The 23,765-nt window shown below is 39.1% G+C and overlaps 1 protein-coding gene across 1 annotated transcript in view; it reads right to left on the bottom strand.

Annotated features, from left to right (window-relative positions):
- Window positions 1-2,406: 2,406 nt before the first annotated feature.
- Window positions 2,407-23,765, bottom strand: part of GALNT1 (polypeptide N-acetylgalactosaminyltransferase 1) — a 126,525-nt gene continuing 105,166 nt past the window's right edge. The window contains exons 9-13 of the mRNA XM_061169499.1: window positions 22,879-23,059; window positions 21,860-21,999; window positions 10,174-10,272; window positions 9,549-9,683; window positions 2,407-4,383 (exon numbers count right to left, since the gene is read on the bottom strand). Coding sequence (XP_061025482.1) covers window positions 4,237-4,383; window positions 9,549-9,683; window positions 10,174-10,272; window positions 21,860-21,999; window positions 22,879-23,059 — 702 coding nt within the window. The 3' untranslated portion in view covers window positions 2,407-4,236. The remainder of the gene's footprint in view (window positions 4,384-9,548; window positions 9,684-10,173; window positions 10,273-21,859; window positions 22,000-22,878; window positions 23,060-23,765) is intronic.

Genomic DNA, 23,765 nt, shown 5'->3' on the forward strand with positions numbered 1-23,765 from the left:
CATCATCTAAATCACTTTATAGAACACTCCCATCATTCCAGAAAGTTCTCTCATGCTTGTTTCCACCCTATGCTCACCCAGAGGTAACCACTCTGTATTTGCTTTGCCTGTTCTTGAACTTGATATAAATGCAACATGTCTAGCTTTCTTTGTTCAACATTTTTTAGACTTATCCTTGTTGTTCTATCAGGAATTCACTTTTTAAAATTGCAGACTAATATCCCAGTGTATAAATATACCATTAGCTTGATTATCCACTAACTTGTTGATGGATATTTGGGTAGTTCCCAATTTGGAACTATGAGAATATTCTTGCACAAATCTTGCTGTGGGCCCATATACTCGTCTCTCTTGGTTTTATCTGTGGAAGTGGAGTCACTGAGTCATGGGGTAGGCATATGTTTACCTTTATGAGGAACTGGCAAGCTGTTTCCCAAGGTGACAATACCAATTGACATGCACCAGTTGCTCCACATTCTCACCTTTCAGCAGGTATGCAGTGTGATTTCCTTGTGGTTTCATTTTGCATTCCCTGATGACTGATGTTGGGCACCTTTTCCTGTGCTAATTGCACATTTGGATAGCTTCTGTGAAGTGTGTATTCAAGTCACTGATTTTTATATTGTGTTGCTTTTGAAACGGCTTTTACAAGTTGTTTTTCTGCATGTGAATCCTTTGTCATTTACATGCATTGCAAATGTTTTCTCCTTGGTCATGGCTTGCCTTTTCACCTTAATAGTATCTTCTTGATGAGAAGGGTTTAATTTTGGTGAAATTTATCAGTTTTTATCTTTTACGGTTGACATCTTTTGTGTCCTAAAATACCTGCCCATCCTGAGAGTCATGGAGATACTGTTTTCTTCTAGAAGATTTGCTTTGCCCTTCACATTTAGGTCTCTGATCCATTTTGAATAAATGCGCATTGCATTAAAGCATCAATGTTTGGTGTTTTCTCATACAGGTATCATTACTCCAGGTCCAAATGAAAACACATTCCATAACAACTTACTGAATTGCTTGGTGTTTTTGTTGAAAAGTCAGTAATTATATATGTGTGGATCTATTTCTGGACTCTCTATTCTATCCATTGATCTATGTCTGTCCTAACTCTCGTACCACACTCAATTTCTGTAGCTTTAAAGCAAGTCATAAAATCGAGTAGTGTAAAGTCTTCCAACCTTTTTTTTCCTTCTTCAAGATTTTCTTGGCTATTTTGGGTCTGCTGCATTTCATATATATTTGCCAATTTCTACAAGAAAGCCTCATATTTTGATTTCATTGAATCTGTAGATCAATTTGTGGGCAATGAGATCTTAACAGTATGTAGTCTTTCAATTCATGAACATAACATATCGATTGCAGTGTTCTACAGTTTCTCTCAGCAATGTTTTGTAGTTTTCTGGGTAGAAGTCTTGCACCTCTCTTGTTACCTTACTTTTGAGGTATTTGACTTCTTTGATGATAAATTATGTATTTAAAATTTAATTCTCAATTGTTTGTTGCTAGTGTATAGACAGTACAACTGAGTTTTGCCTCATATCCTGCAAAATTGTCAGTTCTGGTAGATTTATCAAGTAAACACTTCAAGAAATCAGAGAATAGGAGCAGTGTCATATAATTGGAAACATCTGATTTTCCGAACACTAAAAAGTGATTCACTCTTTGTATACCTCTTTTTACAGTTATCACCTCAGAAATACTACCTTCTTTCTGATTTCCTTCTCCTTTGCAGAATATGTAATTCTGGAGTTAAATTTGTTCTTGGTATAGTTCTTAAAAATCGGAGACAGCACCAAATCTTTACAGAGGAACCTTTGTTTTTCAGCTGAATGTAGAACAGGGAAATGAGGACATGACCTACATGCTGCCTTTTATTTGCAGAATGGTGAACAAAGTACTATTTTCAAGATCCCAATTAGAACAGAAAGACATATTAAAATGGGTTGGGATTGGAGTAGGGTGAATAGATTGGTGAGATTCAAATTGTCCTGAACTGTCACATTTACGAATTATTCACTAGTCAAGTAATAATCCCATCTTTTCATCCTTTGCTTTCTTTTTCATTCATTCCTTTCTTCCCAATTTAATTTTTAACAGTGTTTAGCACACTGCCTAATCTACAAATAGCTATAAAGAACAGGGATCTAGTTTAACTTCAGATAAAACCAATGTAAAGCAAAACTATTCAGGAATATTTTATATTTTCAAAGTACTTAGGAATTCTTTAATTAGAAAAATAAAGGCAATGGGATTATCTATCGGATTCTAAAAGTACCCATGAATTAAATCACTCACATCCCCCTCTTAAAAAACACAACAAAACCTTAAATCACATTGCTGTTAAGTTTTCTTACAGTAAGAAATAAGACCAACCTCACTAGAGTACAAAAACCTGAAATTCTGAGCATGAAAATAATTTATTGATTAGACATCTGGTTTATTCAAGCATAAGGCCTACCAAAGATATAGAATTAACACAGCTCATGGAATAGGAAAAAAAACCCATCCAGCACTTCCTTTGTCTCAGATTTCCTGGGGACAAAATTTATGCATTCTGTACTACAGCCTCACCCTAAAGCATCCACATGTGCTTGATATTAACTTGAATAGGATATGAGAAACTTTCTGTACACTCAACTTGGCAAGCATCATTAGTGATGCAACAACTTTCAGAAACATTTTTAGGCACAAGAAATAGCACTGCCTGCAGTGAGAGCCTTTGACAAAGAAAATAGCATTAAATATAATCTTACAAATAGGAAGAAAAATATATGCACTTTTGCCAATGGATTGCTTCACGTATCAGGAAAAATGTCACAATCAGATTTTCTTTCGATGATTAAAACAATTTAATTGATACTCAACTTTAATCAATACTCAGGTTATCATCTTGTATTAAAAATCAGAAAAATAAAACAGATTTAACCTAAATGGAATTTAGGGAAGAAATGCAGGACTAATAATATGGAATAATAGCTGCACTTCTTCAGCTAACAACAACTCACTCATTAAAAAATGCCAATTAAACATTTTCAGTCAAATTTTATTAAAAAAAAAAGCAGCAGATCAACATTACAATTCAAGAACCTAATCTAAATATGCACTTAACAATGAAGCACATCTGAGTATGGAGTGAAAAAAGTTTTTTCCAAAAAACCATCAAACGTATCATCTCCAAATACCCAAATAAATCACTTCTGCAGGCCGTCTGTTGAGTGGAATCATAAACAAAGAACAGAAGATTTATTGCTGTGAAAACAAATCTGTAGTACAGTAGTATGAATCTTGGGTATTAAACATAATCAGTTGAATCAAGTTAGGAAGTTGAAAATCTAATAAGAAATTTGTGTGTGAGAGAAAGTCTATAAGCCAGTTGACCCAAGAGCAACTGAGATATCAAACTTGTTCAGTGAAACCAGACATTATTTTAAATCTCCATTTTTTGAAGGCAATTAAAAATTACAATTCCAACAGCCCACAAACCAAATAAAAAAAACTGTAGAAAGCAATTAAAACTACGTTCAAGGAGCCACTTTTTCAGCTCAATTTCAGCACCCCAAGGAAAAAAAAAGCATCCATGACTATCACAGATGAAAACAGAATGAATGTCATTGGAATCAGTTATTTTCCCCCACTGAGGTATAAAATCTATATAGAAATTTGATACTATACTATAACAAATTGTACTTCTCATAGTTCTGTTTTAATTTCCTTTAAACCCTGTTTAATATAGTTTCTTTAATTGTTGTAAAAATGTTTTCATGATTCTGAATCTGGTTCCAGTTCTTTTTCATTTATTTTTATATCAATATTTAATATACTGGCTACCAGTTCTAATCAGAAAAAAAATCTTGGACATCTCTTCATTATAACAGCACATTCAGCAGAAATTACTGATGTGCAAGCAAACCATAAAAGGTGCAGCTCTCTGGAAAGCACATTTCGTAGATTGTTTCAGTCTGAATATTCTTTACAATGATTCTTGATGAAAGACTCTTTTAATCTTGTAAACATCAGTGTGCACAATCTCACTACTACATAGTTTCACGTCCTTGGGCAGGAAGGCCGGTTCACAGCTAGTGAAAGAGAGAGCAGTTTAAGTTTTAATGGCTGATAAACCTTACATCCTGCAGGAGGAAAGCACTTTTCCTTTTTTGCTACTTAAGAATGTGGCAGAAATGTATGCTGAGGTAGCCCAGTCAATCCTTATTTTCTTCTTTTTTTGTAAATTTGGTCTCAGAATATTTCTGGAAGGGTGACATTTCGAAGAAGCCACTGCTGGGACCGGCTTCCATTGCAGTCTCTAATGCTGGGCACCTGGCTGTCCTCTTCCGTGGCTTTATCCAGGCACTGATTACTGTTCACATGCTGCAGGGTTAATTTCTGAAAATGACAGGAAAGAAGTCTTAATATCAAAGTGGAAAACAAAACCAAAACACCTCAACCATCATTTTTTGTGATTATGAAATTCCTCTGTAGAAAAGGGTTTTGTTTTTGAAATATAAATTATTTAAGACAATGGAGAAATGTGTCCGTGTAAAGACAGCATTTAGAGCTATGTCGGGGGAGAAAGGCACTGGGGGTACAGTGCATTCTGCTGGATTTGCAGTCAGATGACCTCAATTCTAAGTCCCAATTCTGCCATAAGCTCTGTAATACTGTGAGAAATTTTACTTTTTTGTGCTTCAGTTTCCTAAAAAAGTGATCAGATTAGTGATTCCTAATTTAGGATCCTCAACCTATTTTCAAAAAGCTATCTCAAAACTGCTTCATTTTCCCATGATAAGGCTGTTCAAATTAATTCTGTGATTCCAAGCTTCAAGTCCTTAGAAACTCAGGTCTTTTTGAAGACTCGAAATCATAAGATTTATAAAACAGTCCTTAATAAGTGGCTGATAGATGTGGCTATATATCTTCCTCTCTACTTGTCTGCATTCCAGACTTGATGCTGTCATGTTGATTTTTAGGATAATTTCAAAAGAACATGACAGATGAGAGTTAACAGACACATACTGACCATACTAATGAATCCGATACCAAGCCCTGGTCAGGTGAAGAACTCCAAAGCAGCTATGTAGGAATTTGCATTAAGCGTTATTCTAATAAGTATGTAACTATAAGGAAATATGTTTATTAACACATTTTTACTCATGGCTCTATTTTAATGTAATTCTTTTATCTCATTTAATTTTCATAAGGAACATTTCATTTTCATAAGGCCTCTTTTGTACCTATTTGAACTTCAAACAAAGCAAAACCTAATGACTGTATACAATACAGCTACTTTAGCTTTCAGTCACTTCTGTGTTATGGTCCATGTGGAAGCTGGCAAAAGGCAGTGCACATTCGCAGATGTCACAGTTTACTCTCAACATTGACTTCAGTAATATCGAAGGGTCAGTGTTGGATACTTTAGTTCCAATAAATGCATAACAAGAAGACCGGGAAGGGTTTCCCTGGTGGCGCAGTGGTTAAGAATCTGCCTGCCAATGCAGGAGACACGGGTTCGAGTCCTGGTCCGGGAAGATCCCACATGCCGCAGAGCAGCTAAGCCCGTGCGCCACGACTACTGAGCCTGCACTCTAGAGCCCATGCTCCGCAACAAGAGAAGCCACCGCAATGAGAAGCCCGTGCACTGCAACGAAGAGTAGCCCCCGCTCGCTGCAACTAGAGAAAGCCCGCGCGAAGACCCAACGCAGCCATACATGCATACATACATACATACATACATAAATTAAAAGACCGGGAAAAGTCAGCATGGCTGAGGCTGTTTTTACTTTTATGCAGATGCTGCACAGTTTGTTTTGAGGGGATGCACTTTGCAGCCAGACATTTCTGCAGTGAACCCCAGATTTGTCACATACCAACAATATGCCCCTGAGCAGAAACCTCTCTCAGCCCCACGTTCCTCATCTATAAAATGGGGACAAGAATACTTCTCGAGTTGTGCGGAAACATTAAGATAATGAACAGAAAGTGCCGCCCAGCTCAGAGGCACTCGCTACAACACCCTGAGCAGCCACGGACACAGTCCGGCAGCCCCGAGAGCGCCGGCGAAGCACACAGCTTGCTGCTGAGGCCTTTGGTCATTTGTAAGACAAAAACAAAGCACTTTAAAAAGAACCCCCCAAACATTTCAGAAGGCCCTTCAAAGCTTCTCTGAGTGGCCACCTTCATCAGGCCCACTGTCAGTATTAATAAAAACAAAAAAACACAACAAAAAACTTAGTTGGGAAATTGGTCTTTATCACCCTAATTTTAAAAAATGTTATTATTTCACTTATTTAGAATCATTAAAATAAACCTGTAACAAAGACAGAGGTTACTGATACATGCTGGGTATTTAACTGCTCAAAATTAAGACAGAATCCCTATAATTTCAGGAAGCTAACGTCCCTTCAGGAGACCAGGACTCTGGTGAAGAGCCCTGTTCCAGACACAGCTCTCTGGCTGCTGACAGCAGGGGCAGTTCTGTGGCTCGTGACTCTGTGGGCACTGTGGTCACCGTACTCAGCAGAGGATCTATCAGCACGGACTAGTTTCCACACAGAAAGAGTGTAACTAAGGCAACAGGCTAATTGTAACCTCTGAAAGGAGGATGAAAGCTATAGTTATCATTGCATAAAGTCCACCTGCAACCTAGAAAAAAAAAATTTGCCGCCCTCTACCCCTAATCTCTAGATATAACTGTATCAAAATCTACATTTTCATTCCAGAAAGGACAGCTACAAGTAGTCAAAGCAAAAGAGCCTGGTGTCATAAACTCTCTGCAATATATACTATAAACAAGACTTAAAGATATAAGAATATACAAATTTAATAAAAGATAGTATGGTATTGTGCAAAGAATCCTGGATTAAGAATCCCAGGTCTGAGATCTGGTAACACCATTTACCTGCTCTGTGACCTTGGGCAATTAACTTCCATTCTGGGCTTCAATGTCTACATGTATTAAAAACAAGGTCCTGAATTCTATTTCTAGGGTTCCTTTGAAATCTAAGATTTCATGACTTTAGCTTTAGACTATACATTACTGACGTAAGTGTTATTCTTCCAGACTGCAGTTTTCAACTGATGGAGGCAGGACAACTCTGATGGGCCATCCAGAGCCCCCTGTGCAGTCGGCTCAGACTGTGGGACCCACATCACAGCTTGACTCCTCCCTCTGCCAGTTCTTCTGTCTCCCTTTTCACAGGTGTTGATCTAAAGGATGCTCCCTAATAAACATCCTGAACACTAAGCTTGACCTTGGAGTGGAGTCTGCTTCTGGGAGAACCCAGCCTGCAGTACTAGAATTTAATCTCAGGGAAGACACCTTGCAAAGTGCTCCAGGGGTTTTAAAACCTTGTACTCATAGCTGGTTCTTTCAAAATACCCTAAATCACTTCTAGCTCCTTAATTTCTAAGCAAACATTTACTTTTGAATAACTGTTGTGGTAGACTGTATATCTTATACACAGTCTCCCAATGGCCATTCCCACTCCGTCTCCTGGTCACATCACACCATAAAGACTGGAAATGCAAATGCCTGCTTTCCCAGCCTCCCCTTGTAGCTGGGGGATCACTATGAGATGAAGTTCTGGCCCATGGGACACAGCAGAGCCTGCTGCGGGGGATCCAGGAAAAGCTTTGGCTTTCCTGATAAAGAGCAATTCAAGCAGTAGTGCAACATTCCTCTTCCCTTCTTCCTGTCTTGAGTTGGGCGTGATGGTGAGCACTGTAGCAGCCTTCTAGAGGCCACAAGAAAAAGCCAAGAATATTGCTGCAATGTCATCCCTGACATCACTGTGTCACTGAATCCATGCCAGAAGCCACTTACATCCAGACTTAAGAAAAAAATAAACCACTATTTGTTCATGCTACTATAAATAGGTTTATGTTACCTAATTAAATATACCATCATTTTTCAATGAACATATACAATTGGGAGGCTTTTTAATTTTCAAAATATTTTGGCTTCGCAATGACTGTGGGGTGCCACTGGCATTTACTGTCTGGACTCAGAGATGCCGTATATCCTGCAGGACCTGGGGCAGCTACACCCAAAATGGCAATAGCATGCACCATGGAAAACCCTGCAACAGAATATTCAGGCCACTTCCAATAGTCATATTAACTGAGCTACTGCAATCTCTCTCTCCCATACACACACACAATTTTTTTTTTAACTATAGTTTGATATTGTGAAGGGAGACCCAGGATTTATAAAACATGGTCTTTGCCCTCCAGGATCTAACTATCTAATAGTGGAGAAAAAGACTGGTAGATAAATAACTACAAAGAAGCACAGAATTACAGGGGTCAGAGACAATTGTAATTAAGACAGAGAGAGCTAATTTCTGGCTGGGATCCACGGAAGTGATGTCAATTCTGGGCCCTCAAGAACAGGCAGGATTTGTTAGGCAGGTGGAACTGTATGACCTTAAATGTAAAGTGGGAAAGTACAGGATATGTTCAGGGAAGAGCTGGTCGAAGATGAAAAGCAGACCAGGGTTTGTATGTGATGCAGTATAAGGAGAAAAGACAGCCGAAGTCACAACTTGGTTTGGACATCTCCATTGAGGGGGCAGAATGAAGCAGCAGAGTGAGCCAAGCAGACAAAAGAAGTAGAGAAAAAGCTAAGAGAAGAAACTAAACAGTAGTGCATCTAAAGCCAACGGATAAGAGGATTTTAAAAGATCATCTGCTTAGCAATAGTAAATGCTACAGAGAAGTTAAGAAAAAGAGACGAGAATGTCCTGGCTTTGCATCCAGGGGCTGTTTCTATATAGTGTCAGACCAAGGCAGGAGCCAGGTTGAAGAACCAGAGGCACAAGTGCCAGCCATTCACTCGCCATCATACAGCACAGGAGAAAAGTAGGATGGTATGTAGAAAATAAAATAGGAACAAAAGTCTGTCCCAACATGAAGAAGAAAGCCAGTGCTTGTAGGCAGAAGAAAAAGAACCAGAGAAAGATATATTGAAGATGCTGGTGCTGGTTCCAGAACCATAGAGCAAAAAAGCGTAAGTTGGGAGGTTAGCCAGGTATGAGGAAAGGAAGAGAGGTTTACTGGAGATGCTTTGATAGCTTTTAGGTACCTCTATTTGAGTACAACATATAGCAGGTGGGGAGAGGGAGTGGCTCCAGAGGAAAGCAAAGACAAATAGTTTTATTATATATGTCACTGAAAAATCATTGAGCCAGAGAATTTCATTAATTAAAGCTCACCTTTTACCTAAATGTTTAATTCAGTAATTTTAAAAGCCTACTTACTGTTCCATTTCTACCACAGTGGCTGGCAAAGCTTAAGGACATACAGAGGGAAGAGTGGCTACATAGTAACAATAAGGCCCAGGGACTGGAGGCAATACTAATTTAATTACTGGAGAGATTAAAACATGTTTATTTTACTTATATTGCTTTTCCTATCTGTCAATTCTTGAAGTATAAGAACAATTTGATCCATATGCAGATTCCACAAAAATTCATTCTTTTAGATATAAAGTATTTTATACAATACACCCAATGACACCCAATTTCATTCCTATATTCAACTGGATAGCTTACCACCGGGTCATACTCCCAAAGTTGGTTGCCTTTTAGGTGGTGGCATTTGAGCATTGTGACTGGGCCATTAAGTTTGGAGACATCCAAGCAAAGGTCATCTGTTCTAATTTCTTTGTTGGCAGTGTAAGAGAAAACCTGAAAAACAAAAATGCACACATATAAGCTTTAACAGCAAAATAAATTAGCGTTTTATATGCCCAAGAATCTGGCAGGGAAAAAAAACAAGTATTTCAAGATACATGCTTTTTGAACTTTATTAGTGTAATGGAGAATAAATGACTCAGAAAAGACACCACTATTTTTGCAGAGAAGAAAAAAAAATGATCTTAGGTTCTCTGCATATACTGAGTTGTCAAGGGTTGTCATCTGTTTGACTAAAAAGGGCAGAATAAATCTCATGTACAACAATGTAAACACAGTTCTCAGAAAGGGCCTTCTGAGGCCCTTTTAAATGCTTCATTTAAAAAATAATCATTAGATTGAAGGCTCTATTCTCCTAAAGGTCTTTATTATTTTCTCTTTAAAGGTAGGAAAATATTTCCTGAATGATGTCATGAAATAAAAAAGGAAGAAGATTAAAACAAATCCAAAAATTACCCCTTTAAAGCTTTACTAAAATACTCACCTGATTACCTCCCATACCGTGACAGTTAAAAATTCCAACTTTTTCATTCTCTTTTCTAGCCATGTTATCTAGACACTGATTTGTTTCCACATTTCGTATCTAGGGGACAATGAATAATGAAAATATCATGAGTTAGAGAGGTTAACTAGACAGACACATACAGATCTAACACACACATTAAAATCGATCTAAACTTTCCACTAAATCTCTAATTCCTGAGAGTAAGGGCTATGAGTTGGGAGGGAAAAAAAAATCACTGTCTGGCTATCTAAGACTCTGTGATCTAGAAAGGTCTTACTCTTTATATAAGTAATTTTTGTGTTTCATGGGAAATCCTTTAAGTTCTTCTTTCTTTCATCCCAAACTGTTCTTCTATGATTTGTATTTAACTCAGTAAGCTCTAGTGTGCCTAATAATGTAAAGCAACTTAACTCCCTGTGGACACTGTTTGCCACCAAGATAAGGGGGCATTTACTGTTGATAACTACTTTGATGACTTCTTAGGAGGCTCAAGGTGGGTATTTTCTAAGCAAAGAACCTGGAACTTGGCTTAACTGGAAAGCCTAAGCATGGTGTAGTGTAAACACCATTCTTCCATTAGGTATTTGTCAGTTACATAAAAAAATTGAATCAGTCATCAGAATTAGGAAGAATATTTTAAGCACTGTCCTTTGATATATTTTTTCCCTCTGAACCACTACAGTTTAAAAGCATATGGCAAATTAATAGACATTTGTAAAGTCCTAAATCTATTCTCATGGGTGGTACTGTCAGCAGGTAAGCCGGAAGGGAGAAGTAGGACAAACTATATTTGTCATGTCATGTAGATAGAAAAGGAGTAATTGTGTGTGATAAACTGGGGGGAAAGTTAAAACCACAAATAACCCATTTATTTTTATAAACATGTACAGTCTACATATTATTCCTAACAAGTCCAGATGCATTTTTTTCTTATAAAGATACAACAGCATAAGTATGAATAACTGTATTATTCCCAGGGGATCAGAATAAGAACTGGGGCTTTGGCAAAAGAGAGGCCTGGGTTTAAGTCCAAATGATCCAAACCCTCTGAGAACAATTTCCTAAGAGAGACTAGTCAGCTTTATGTTGAGGTTGGGTAAGACAGTGCATCCACATACCTACTTCGGAGTCTAGCAGGTAGTGGACTCAGAAATAGTAATAATCTGCGCTGCCGCCTTATCACTAGTCAACTCCATCTGGCTATTCCATCAAAACCTCAAACTCAGTTCATGCAAAAACAGGATTTTCCAACTCCTTAATGCTAATACTTCTTCACCCGAACATCTTAACATACCCCTGCCACTCCACCCCGGACCCTGAGGATTGCTATCTAAAACAAACCTCCAACATCATTCCTCCATATATTCCCCTCTTCCCCTGACATCCCTAGTTTTATTAATAATCCCACAAGTTGTCCAATTATTCAAGCTGGAAATCCCAAGGCCTTTTTTTCCTGGGTGTAACATATCACATCAGTATCCAGGAATTCTTTTACCACGTAATGCACATCATCTTTTTATCCATTATTTTAAAGCAGAAACCTATTACCGCATGAATAGATTTTATAAAAGGTTTTATAGTTAGATACAATTTTACATAAAACACACCTTTCTGCACCTTAATGGATAATCAATTAATACTTGATGATCATGGCTATCTTACTTGACAAAAAATTTAGTTCGAATTTTGACAAGGTGAGTCTTTATCTCATATATTCATATAAAACAATTATTTCCTTATACTTTTGAAAAAGTTACAAACTCCCCAGTCCTTTGCTTTCCTCAATTTTTTTCTTTCAAATACAGATGTAGAGGTTTCTGAAGAAAGGTGATAAATGTCACAGAAATGATTAGGGAAGAACCAACATTATTGTCAGCTTCTCCCTCTCACATGGAATGTTTTTTTTTGGTTAAATAATTATCTTTTATCAAACTTAATATAATAAAAATTTAAAAAATAAAATTCTCCCCAAATGTAATTGGACTTCCTCTCAGTCAGTAACTATCTTATAATAAATCAACTTTGGCTATTCTGTTTCCATAACTGATGTTGCTAAAAATTACAGCAAATAAATTACACTTACTATGCACTAGGCATTGTTCTATGAGTTTCACCTGTAACAGCTTATACCACCCTTACACCATTCCTATGAACAATTCTGGATTGTTTTCTGACATAAGAGATCTGAGCCTCCAACCCTTGAGGATACTACTGACAACTAGACATTAAAAGTAGAGTTCTCCAAGGATTGGAAACCATTGCTTCCCGACAACTGTTTTGGTGACAATGAACCTTGATCAGCAAGACGTGGCCCAGCTGAGACGGGTGGTCAGAGAGTGGGTGGGCCTCTGCTGGGGCCTGATGGCACTTCTCCAAAGTGCAGGGGAGGGATGGAGAGAAGCCCCGCACACTCGGTGAGGAAGGAACTTCCATAGAAGGGGAGCTGTGATGTTTGGTCCCTGGGCAGAGAGGATTCTGTCTGGCTCAACGCATAAAGTGGCATCTTTGAGCTGCTCTCCAGGCTGGTTTTTCCACATGTTAGATTGCTAGAGAAGACAGTTTTCAGGGAATATCCTCCTCCTTTGTAGGAGTACATGTGGGCTACCTCACCTACAGAGTGTGTGAGATGATTTTGAAGGACATGAAAAACCAGGATGACTAGGGGTGAGTTTTGGGAACAATTCTGTTCTTTATGATGTCAGGAGGCAGTAGATCATTTAATAGGTTTGTTTGGTGGGTGTTAACTTTGAAGAGTCTTTGGGGAAGGGAAAAATTAGAAACAAACATTTTAAAAAAATGTTGAATCAGATGTTCAAACTTGTAATTCTATATAGCTTTAAGGCTATGTAACCAATTACCAGCTTTCTAGTGAACTATGGAAGGTAGGAATGGTGGTGATAATACTTGTTTCAATGTTCATATTGGAATGGAAATAGGTACCAGACTTGGTTACTCAAAATCTGACACTTAAAGAAAGTCGTAACAATATCTGAACGATGCAGTCAGGGAAAAATAGCCGCATTTTCAAGGTGTCTGGAGGCAGATGGGTAGGCATGAGAGCTTAGGGTGGGGGAACACGCAGAGCTGGGCCTCACGCCCGGCTCCACCTGCCATGCGACCTTGGCAGGTCAGTACTCTAAGACAGTGATTCCCCAAACCATGATTTGAACAACTGAATAAACTTTTTTTCAGTATCTGCCACTGAAAAAAAGATTTTGTGATCAAGTATGTTTGGGAAATACCAGATTAACAAATTTGAATAGGTTTTCTTTACTGAAGGACTTCTCAAAGCCTTTTAACATACTAAGACTCTTGGTAGGGGTGGGGACTGATAGTACAGAAGGATATAATGCTGCTTTTTATAAAGCAGCATTTCCCAAACATTTTTGGCCATAAAATCCACCCCTCCTCCCCTACTCCTTGCCTTTCTAACAGGCACCTTGAGAGATACCAGACATCAGCATTCCTTAGAACATAGTTAAGTGGGAAACGCTGCTGTACAGACCTCATTTTCTCATCTGTAAAACAGGGACAACACTCTCTCTCACGTTTGCTGAGATCCCTCAGCAAGGTAACACATACAGAGGCCCAGCAGAAACTGACACCTAGTAGGCCCATAATAGCTGTTGGTTCTCCTTAACTCAGGTGTACACAGCTGTCCCTAAAATATTATTTTCAACCTTATGAGTTGATGATTGTGAATGCACTCATTCCTGGGAAACCAGGCAAGAAATTAGAGCCTAAGTTTCTTGGTTTCTGCTATAGTCTCCTCCAGAATCCTGGCACCTTCATTAGGGTGGACAATGTAATAAGCAGTTAAAGGATTCTTGGAATCTACTATTACGGAATCTAGATTTACTTTTTCACTCTCTGCCATGAGGGTAATACTGGTTAGATACGAGAAAGGGTATGAGTGTTAGTCGTGAAGAGCACAAGCTCTCAAGCCAGACTGCCTGTGCTCAAATCCTGTCTCTTCCATTTTGTGGCTGTGACCTGAGCCATGCTGCTTAAACCATTTATTTGTGCCTTAATTTACTTACCCGTGAAGTGAGGGATAATAGCACCTATCTCAGAGTGTTGGGAAATGAGTTAATATTTGTAAAGCATCAGACTGGTGCTTGACATAAAGTTCATGCTCAGTAAATTTTAGGGTGGAAAAGTAAATGGTCAGTCCATAAGCCTGGCTAAACTGTAAGAGTCTGCATTATTTGCTTTCTGTGTCTGCTGTTTAGACAATTCACCTCTTGGATTAACAACAATTAGATATCATAATGAAACACATTTATTCAGTTCCAGGTCCCTACAGGAGCTATGAGAGCCAGACTTTGTGAAGCCAGACGTGCTAAATGTACACATTCCGATTTCCCTTTCTGCTCTAAAATCCTATGACTTCAGGTTTCCCTGGGCCCTTGTAACACGACAAGAGATACCTGATAGGCTAAATTCCAGTCCTAGCAAAGGAAGGCTCACAGAGATGGAGCTATGATCACAAGCACAAGCTCCCTAGCTGCACTTTGGCTGGTGCTCGAGAACAACCCCAGTCCCCAAATCAGAGCTTCGACCTGATAGTGTGGCCTAGTATTAAGGACATAAATGCTTAAGACCAGCTGCTTAGTTACTAAGGTAATAACAAGCAGGCCACAGAGGGTAAAATCTGTTCCTTATATAGAAAGCCAGCTGGCAAGAGGCAGGTAAAAGGCAAGCTTGCCTTGGCAATCATCTACTGTGGGTTAGACAAGTGGCTCTTCGTAATACGCCTATATTCTGACCTAGCTAACAATGCCTAGGTGTTGTCCAAGATTGGGTCAGTTCTAAAAAAAAAAAAAAAAAAGCTCTTCATTCTTTATTCTGAAGGCAAGCAACTGCTATCAATCTTCCCATGGCATCACCCACGCTGGGCCTTTCCTGACTGGAATGAGGCTCCAGCAAAGGGAATGGATACTCACTAATGAGACAAGGAACTCCGCATACCCTCGCTTGTTTGAGGTGACTTCCTTAAACCACGACAAAGTTCAGAGGCAGGGAGCTCAGGTCAACCGTGAAGTAGCCTCAGGAACTACCAAGGACAAACAAGGAGTCTGTGCTTGCCCTGGCACTGGAGACACTGCAACCAGGCCGACTGGTTTCTCACTCACCACCGCGCAGCTCCCCGCTGTGATCTAGCTGCTCTACCACATCCTACTTTTCCACGTTACATCTCCTCCTCTTTCCCCCATCACCAACACCCCCTCTTCACTCTCAGCCAACGATCTTGTGTTCAGCTGAAGAAACAAAGCTCACCAGAGAAGTCCCTCACACTCCCACCTCAAACTACCAGCCTCCAGCTCTCAACCCACAATTCGCCTGACTTGGCCTGGCCCCGCTTCCTTCCAGCTGCGTGGATGAACTGCCCCCTCTCCAGCCTCTACCTCCACTGTGCACCACAGCCCATTCCCCCACCTACTAAACGTGACTCCTGGACTCCTGCAAGCAGTGGCTCTTTTCTATCTTCACATTTTCTCTTTTGTGTCCTTGGCATCAGCACAGTTTCATCTTAGCAAAAATAAACAGAAAAACCCTTCTTTAAGCCCATTTACCCCTCCAGCTACCACTCACTTCTCTGTTCAGCTTTACAGCAAAATTTCTTATCCACACTCATGATCTCCACTTCCTCTTCTCCTGATCTCCTGTGAAGCCATCAGAGATTCTGTCCCTACCAGTCTCCACCGGAACCCACTTGACACAGTGAGATGGAGCCTCCTGACAATGTCTCCCTCACCAATCCAACGGCCAGTTCTCAGGACTTGTCCCCCTCCTTTCTCTGCAGTGTTCCACACGATGGATCACTTCCCTCTTTCTTGAAGCAAGTCCTTCACTTACTGGGGCATCACTCTCTTGGTTCTCTTCCTATTTCAGAAATAGTAGCTTTTTTTTTTTTGGCCATGCCACGTGGTTTGTGGGACCTTAGTTCCCCGACCAGGGATGGAACCCGTGCCCCCTGCAGTGGAAGCGCAGAGTCCTGACCACTGGACTGCCAGGGAAGTCCCTCTCTTCCTATTTCAATGCTCTCTCCTTCTCAGTCTTTTTGGCTGATTCCTTCTCACCTTCACAATTTCTAAATTGTGGAGTTTTTTATGGCTTGTCCTCAGTCCTCTTGTCCATCTACAATACATTCACTCCCCCCCAAGGCGCTCTCATGAAGTTTTGTGGTTTTAAAAACCACCTATATACTGCCAACCCCTAACTGTAGATCTCCATCCCAAACTTTTGTCCAAGCTGCAGGTTTTTTAATGCAAATATCTATCCACTATCTTTACCTGGATCAAATGTAACTTGTCCCAGGCTGCACTGCTGAGCGCCTTCTGCACCTGCTCTACAGGCCTTCCCATCTCAGTAAGGCCAACTTCACTGCCCCAGTGTCTCGGTCAAAATCTTAATATAATCCTTGGCTATTCTTTTCCTTTCACCAATACACCAGTTCTACGCTTGTTCCCACAGAGTTCTTTTTGACATAGCAGACAATCTGATCCTTTTAGTGAAAGTCTGCTCATCTCTCCCTGCAACTTCCCACCTCAGAACAAAACCCAAAGTCCTTACTATGGCCTACAAGCTCTATGTGATTTGGCCCTCACTACGTCTTGACCTTATCTTCTTCTGCTCTCCGCCTGTCCACTATACCCAGACAACTGGCCTCTCTGCTGCTTCTGGAATGTGCCAAAGTACATTCCTGTCTTAGGGCCTTTGCACTTGTTTTCCTTGTGCCTGGAACACTCTTTCCCCAGAAATTCATCTGACTTGCTCCTTCACTTCCTTCAGATCTCTGCTCAAAAATCACCTTATAAGAGAGGACTTTTTCAACTACTCCACATAAAGGAGCACCACCACTCCCACCCACAAGTCATTCTATCCCCTTTGTCCTTACCACCACCTGACACCGTGAATATTAAAAAAAAAAAAAATCTGTCTTCCTCCAGAGACTGCAAGATCCACAAGAGCAGAGACTTTATTTTATTCACTGTATTCCCGGTACTTAAAATAGTATCTATCAAATAGTAGGTATGCAAATATTTGTTGAATGAATGAAAGGAAGGAAGAAGTGACAACCTCCTGCAGATCGGGGGTGGTGGGGGGGTCGACTTTTCCTGAGTGTCAGGAAGATTCAGTCCTGGGATGGGACCTGGATGTGGCCCTGTCCACACAAATCATCATTCCCTGCTGTGACTTACAAAGAAGATTTTGCCCTGCTATCAATTCCTGTCACAGAAGTGTTGGGTTTTTCTTTTCTTCTATTTGGATTCACATGCTTTCAAAAAGTCAATTTTATAATTTAAAGGTTTATAAAGATTTGCAATGAACTGCAGACAGACCCAGTAAAAACAAAATTTCTTTACTATAAGCAATGCACATTCATACAGTATTTCCTAAGCTATTAAAAAATGTTGGCCATAAGTAGCTAAATTGATTTATAAACCACTTCTGGGTTGTAATCAGAAAACTGAAAATCACTGCCTTGACCTAATAAAAAGAGGGACCTTGGGGAATTAGAAGATTATTAAGAAAGGAGAACCAGAATCTTTATGGCCCCCTGGCTTGGGGTATTGCACTGTAGTAACGAAGAGGAAAAACACTTTCTCAGTAGTAACACATAGTAGCCCAACACTTCTGCTCCAACAAGTAGAGGGAAAAACAGCTAAATTGCAGAAATCCTATTTTTGAGTCTATTAGAGAGCAATGGAAGCAAGTAGGGTGAGGTGAACTGTAATCCCAGAAAGGGAAGAGCCCTCCCTGGGTGAGCTGACAATCACCAGATGTCTTCCTCCGTAAGGACATTTGCTGATGGTGCAGGCTGAGGACAGGGTGTGGCCCAAAAGGGCCTTTTCCTCAAGGAAAGAGCACAGTGATGTTGGTTATGTGAAGGCTAGCATGACAAAATAAAAATCAGAGGAGCCCCAAACACAAGGCCATTCTCCTCATGGGACATTTGCTGTGCTGTCAGTGGGTGGGAAGCTGTGGCTAGAAAGGCAGAATGAAATCCTCCACATCTCAAGAGGGAAAACTGTCATTATATGCAGATGCCATGATACTATATATACAGAAAACCCTAAAGACTCCACACAAAAACTACTAGAACTGATGAACGAATTCAGCAAGGTAGCAGGATACAAGATTAACATAACAGAAATCGGGTGCATTTCTTTACACTAACAATGAAATATCAGAAAGGGAAGAAAACAATCCCTTTCAAAACTGCATTAAAAAAAACACCTAGGAATAAACCTGACCAAGGAGGTGAAAGACTTATATGCTGAGAACTATAAAACATTAATAAAGGAAATTGAAGATGATTCAAAGAAATGGAAAGATATTTTATGCTCTTGGATTGAAAGAATATTGTTAAAGTGGCCATACTACCAAAGCAATCTATAGATTTATGCAATTCCTATCAAATTACCCATGACATTTTTCACAGAACAAGAACAAATAATCCTAAAATTTATACGGAACCATAAAAGACCCAGAATTGCCAACGCAATCCTGAGGAAAAAGAACACAGCAGGAGGCATAACTCTCCCAGGCTTCAGACAATTCTACAAAGCTACAGTAATCAAAACAGTGTGGTACTGGCACAAAAACAGACATATGGATCAACGGAACGGAATAGTGAGCCCAGAAATAAACCTACACACCTATGGTCAATTAATCTTTGACAAAGGAGCCTACAATACACAGTGGAGAAGAGACAGTCTCTTCAACAAGTGGTACTGGGAAAGTTGGACAGACAGCTGCATGTAAATCAATGAAATTAGAACACACCCTCATACCATACACAAAAATAAACTCAAAATGGCTTAAAGACTTAAATATAAGACATGACACCATAAAACTCTTAGAAGAGAATATAGGCAAAACATTCTCTGACATAAATCATACCAGTGTTTTAAGTCAGTCACTCAAGGCAATAGAAATAAAAACAAAAATAAACAAACGGGACCTAATCAAACCTACAAGCTTTTGCACAGCAAAGGAAACCTAAACAAAACGAAAAGACAATCTATGGACTGGGAGAAAATATTTGCAAATGATGTGACCGACAAGGACTTCCAAACTGTACAAACAGCTCATACAACTCAATAACAACATCAACAGCAGCAAAAAAACCCAATCAAAAAATGAGCAGAAGACCTAAATAAATATTTCTCCAAATAATACATACAGATGACCAACAGGCACATGAAAAGATGATCAACACAGCTAATTATTAGAGAAATGCAAATCAAAACTACAATGAGGTATCACCTAACACTGGTCAGAATGGCCATCATTAAAAAGTCTACAAATAACAAATGCTGGAGAGGGTGTGGAGAAAAGGGAACCCTCCTACACTGTTGGTGGGAATGTAAATTGGTGCAGCCACTATGGAAAACAGTAATGAGGTTCCTCAAAAAACTAAAAACAGAGTTGCCATATGATCCTGCAATCCCACAACTGGTCATATATCTGGAGAAAACTATAATTTGAAAAGATACATGCACCCCAGTGTTCACTGCAGCACTATTTACAATAGCCAAGACATAGAAGCAACCTAAATGTCCATCGACAGATGAATGGATAAAGAAGATATGGTACATATATACAATGGAATACTACTCAGCCATAAAAAAGAATGAAATAATGCCATTTGCAGCAACATGGATGGACCTAGAGATTATCATACTAAGCAGAGTAAGTCAGAAAGAGAAAGACAAATACCATATGATATCACTTATATGTGGAATCCAAATTATGACACAAATGAACTTATCTACAGAACAGAAACAATCTCACAGATATAGAGAACAGACTTGTGGTTGCCAATGGGGGGGTGTGGAGGAGGGATGGATAGGGAGTATGGGATTAGTAGATGCAAACTATTATATATAGGATGGATAAACAACAAGGTCCTACTGTATAGCACAGGGAACTCTACTCAATAACCTGTGATAAACCATAATAGAAAAGAATATGAAAAAGAATGTGTGTGTGTGTGTATGTGTGTGTGTATATAACTGAATCACTTTGCTGTATAGTAGAAATTAACACATTGTACATCAACTATACTTCAATAAAATTAAAAAAAAAAATCTTCCACATCTCCTGGTGCTTAGGAGACAAATTCCTGCTAGACAGAAGACCTGAAAAAATAACAACTGGTCCCCCCCCCACCACTGAACAAGGTGGGAGGCTAAAGTATACTAATCTCAAAACCTCAGAAAGGCAAAACTTTCAGGGTTGAGGAGACAGAGACCCCTCCAAGAAGCATATATGAGCCAGAAGTGAACTAAGTCTTCCTAAAACTGCAACCCAGCCCCACCTAGCTCAATCTTTGTTATGGATTGAATTGTGTCCCCCCTCCAAATTCACATACTGGAGTCCTAACCCCCAGTACCTCAGAATGTGACATTATTTGGAGATAGGTTCTTTACAGAGGTAATCAAGTTAAAACGAGGTCATTAGGGTAGGCCTTAATCCAATATGCTGGTGTCCTTATAAAGTGGGCAAATTTGGAGACAGACACGTACACAGGAGAATGCCATGTGAAGATGAAGGCAGAGATCAGGGTGACGCTTCTACACGCCAAGGAACACCAAAGATTGTCGGCAAACCACTAGAAGCTAGAAAGAGGCAGAGAACAGATTCTTCCTCACAGACCTCAGAAGGAACCAAACCTGCCCACACTTTGATCTTGGATTTCTAGTCTTTAGAACTGTAAGACAATACATTTCTGTGTTCAAGTCAGAAGTGGTATTTTATTATGGCAGCCCTATGAAACTACTAAAACCCCTGACTTGATCAGACCCCTGGACTAAAGAGAAGGACCAATTTAGATTTCCTACACACAGAGCACAGCTTTGGCTGGGAACCAGAAAGAATGGCTATCGACATTCTAGGAAAACAGTGGGACAGGGCACAAGAAATACTTCCTTGTGACCATCCTGGTCGTTATACCAGAAGGTAAGAAGGCAAGACTCTCTCACACCAGACCCTATACTATGGGCACCCACAAAGATTAAAAAGGCCAAACTCCAAAGTGCAACTAATTGTGTTGGCTAATTATAAGCACTAATAAGTAAATTATTTCAAGAAGATCTGCTGCTGAATTCTAAGAGCAATGACTAAAGGCATCATCAGAGATAAGCATGCTAACCAACAGTCTTTCCAACCTCCATGCCCACACTGAGATTTTGGACTCCCAAGGGAAAATAAATGGGTGTTAAAAATACAACTTATTATAAATGGTCTTTCAAGTTTCCTTGTCAGTTCTTTACAATTTATCTTTACTTTGAAGTTCCTCACACTTTGATTTGGGCTAATTAATGCTAGGACATTAGCTTTAGGAATATATGGTTTCAACTAAATGGGCCAGTTTGTTAAAATAAGAAGTCTATCGACGACACTAATATACTGTAACAAAAGTCCAACTCTGAAAGGTGAGAGGTAGAGCATTCTTATTTTAATAAAATATAACATGATAAAAAATTAATAAGGTAGACTGTGTCAACTAACAAGAACTTTCTCACATTTGGGGTAACTTTAATATGAAGGTGCTCCCTTGTTAGAAGTTTAACCTCTATTCTTTTTTATAAATCAGTGAGAACATAATAACCACACAGAATATATATATATATATATATATGTTTTTTTTTACCTCTCCCAAAGAGAAATAGTGACGTGGAATCTGAGAATCGGGATAAATATTCTCCAGGTACCAAGAGAAAGGTCTGCATTGGAGTTTGTGTCTTAGACCAAGTCTTGATGATACATCTCCATAATCTACCTTTGTAACACCTGTTAAAAGAAATAAGTGACTGAATTATTAATGTTCTGTTAGGTAACACATTTCTATTTATATACTGCATCTAAAAACCCAGTCAAATGGGAAAAGTAGTATCATTTTGGTGATGTGTGACTACACAAGTGACATAGCATAAATCTACCTCCCAAAATATAAAACAAGGAAATATATAAATGTGTTTTTCAAAGAAAAATTAAATTTATCTGAGAACGATATACATGCTAATAATATTACACACAAATGTAAGTTATATGGGGTCAGAAAAGTTTAATATTTGTTAAGGCAAAAACAAAAATAAAGACCAATATTGCCCAAATATGAAACAGAGGTTAAACAGAGCAATTGTTTCCAGTCAGGTTTCTCTCACACAGCTCACTGAATTGTGTGCGCTGCCACTGCACAGTCTTGTGGTGATTGGAAGAGGATGGAATGGTAACAATGTCGGGCAGATTTATAGCTGATGGAACAGCTGTTGCCACAAAACTCAGAAGAGCAGAGAAAAGCTCCTGGAGAGAAGTCCCTGGAGGCATGTTACAGGGCTCTGCACTGGCCTTGAAATACTTGATGCTTTCATATAAACGTTAATTGTTGCAGTTAGGTTTAAAAAAAAAAGAACATGGAAAGCACCTGGACCAATAGTGACTTCTGCAAGACTGGATCATGTATTGTTCTTGTTAATGACATATACCGGCATTCTGCTAAGCACCTTCTATACTGTACGTGACCTCCTTTACTCCTTACAACAACCTATGAGGTAGGTGTCTCGCCTCTGCTCAGAGGTTCTCTTCCACTCCTTCTTATCTCTCTTCAGAATGCATTAGGATCAGACCAAGAAAGTTAGTTTTGTATTTCTAATGCAAAATAATGCTAACCTGGAGAAATTATATAGAAGAAATTCTTGAATTCATCCATCCACACTTCTGCAAGTCGTCTGTTATTTTTATTGATAATCTGCCCTGTGCCTCCTGGAAATGTGTAGGGTGTAGCTTTCCGAAACACATGTCCAACATGTGAGCAAGTAACAATCTCCAAAGTTCCTCCACACTGCCAAATCTGAAAACAACAGCAAAGAAGACCAGTTTTAAACACTGATAATTATATAAAAAAAAAAAACGGTTCACATCTATTGAGTTTCATAGCTGGAATTTCACAGAATCAAGGGCGTACAGTGGAGCTCCTGCTATATGGTCCCAAAGCCAGTGCTTCCTCAATTTTTGGTTCTGATCAAACCAGAAGCTGAAGGTTAAATTCAGAAAGATAGGTAAATGCAAAATACAGAAAAGACTTGAGGTCCACAGCAGTATTTCTCTAACTGCAGGCCATCACTCTTACAAGGGTCATAAAATTTAAATTTGATGAATTGCAACCAGTACTAACAAGGACATACTGTTTCATGAAATGTTTACATTATGGGTTGTGTGTATATTTATTAATATGGTTCATGGTCAAAAAACTTTGACCATGCAGTATTCGGCCAGAGTCCTATCTGTTCCTCCTTCTCCAAACCTGTCACAAGCTGTACATTAAACAGAAACTAGGAATCTAAACTTGATTACTCGTGAGTTATTCAGTGGACAGTGAGAGCACACTCTATGGTGTTTGTGAGAATAAAAACAAAAAAGGGGTAAAAGAAAGATCATTAACTGTGGTTTCACATCCTTAACGAAATTATCCTTTCAAAATACATTTTTCCGTAAGTCAAAAATCTACTATTTTCAATTAAAATACATTTTGAAAAATTTTGATTTTGTTAAATATT

The sequence above is a fragment of the Eubalaena glacialis genome, chromosome 15, assembly GCF_028564815.1.
Source record: "Eubalaena glacialis isolate mEubGla1 chromosome 15, mEubGla1.1.hap2.+ XY, whole genome shotgun sequence".
Taxonomy (NCBI): Eukaryota; Metazoa; Chordata; class Mammalia; order Artiodactyla; family Balaenidae; genus Eubalaena; species Eubalaena glacialis.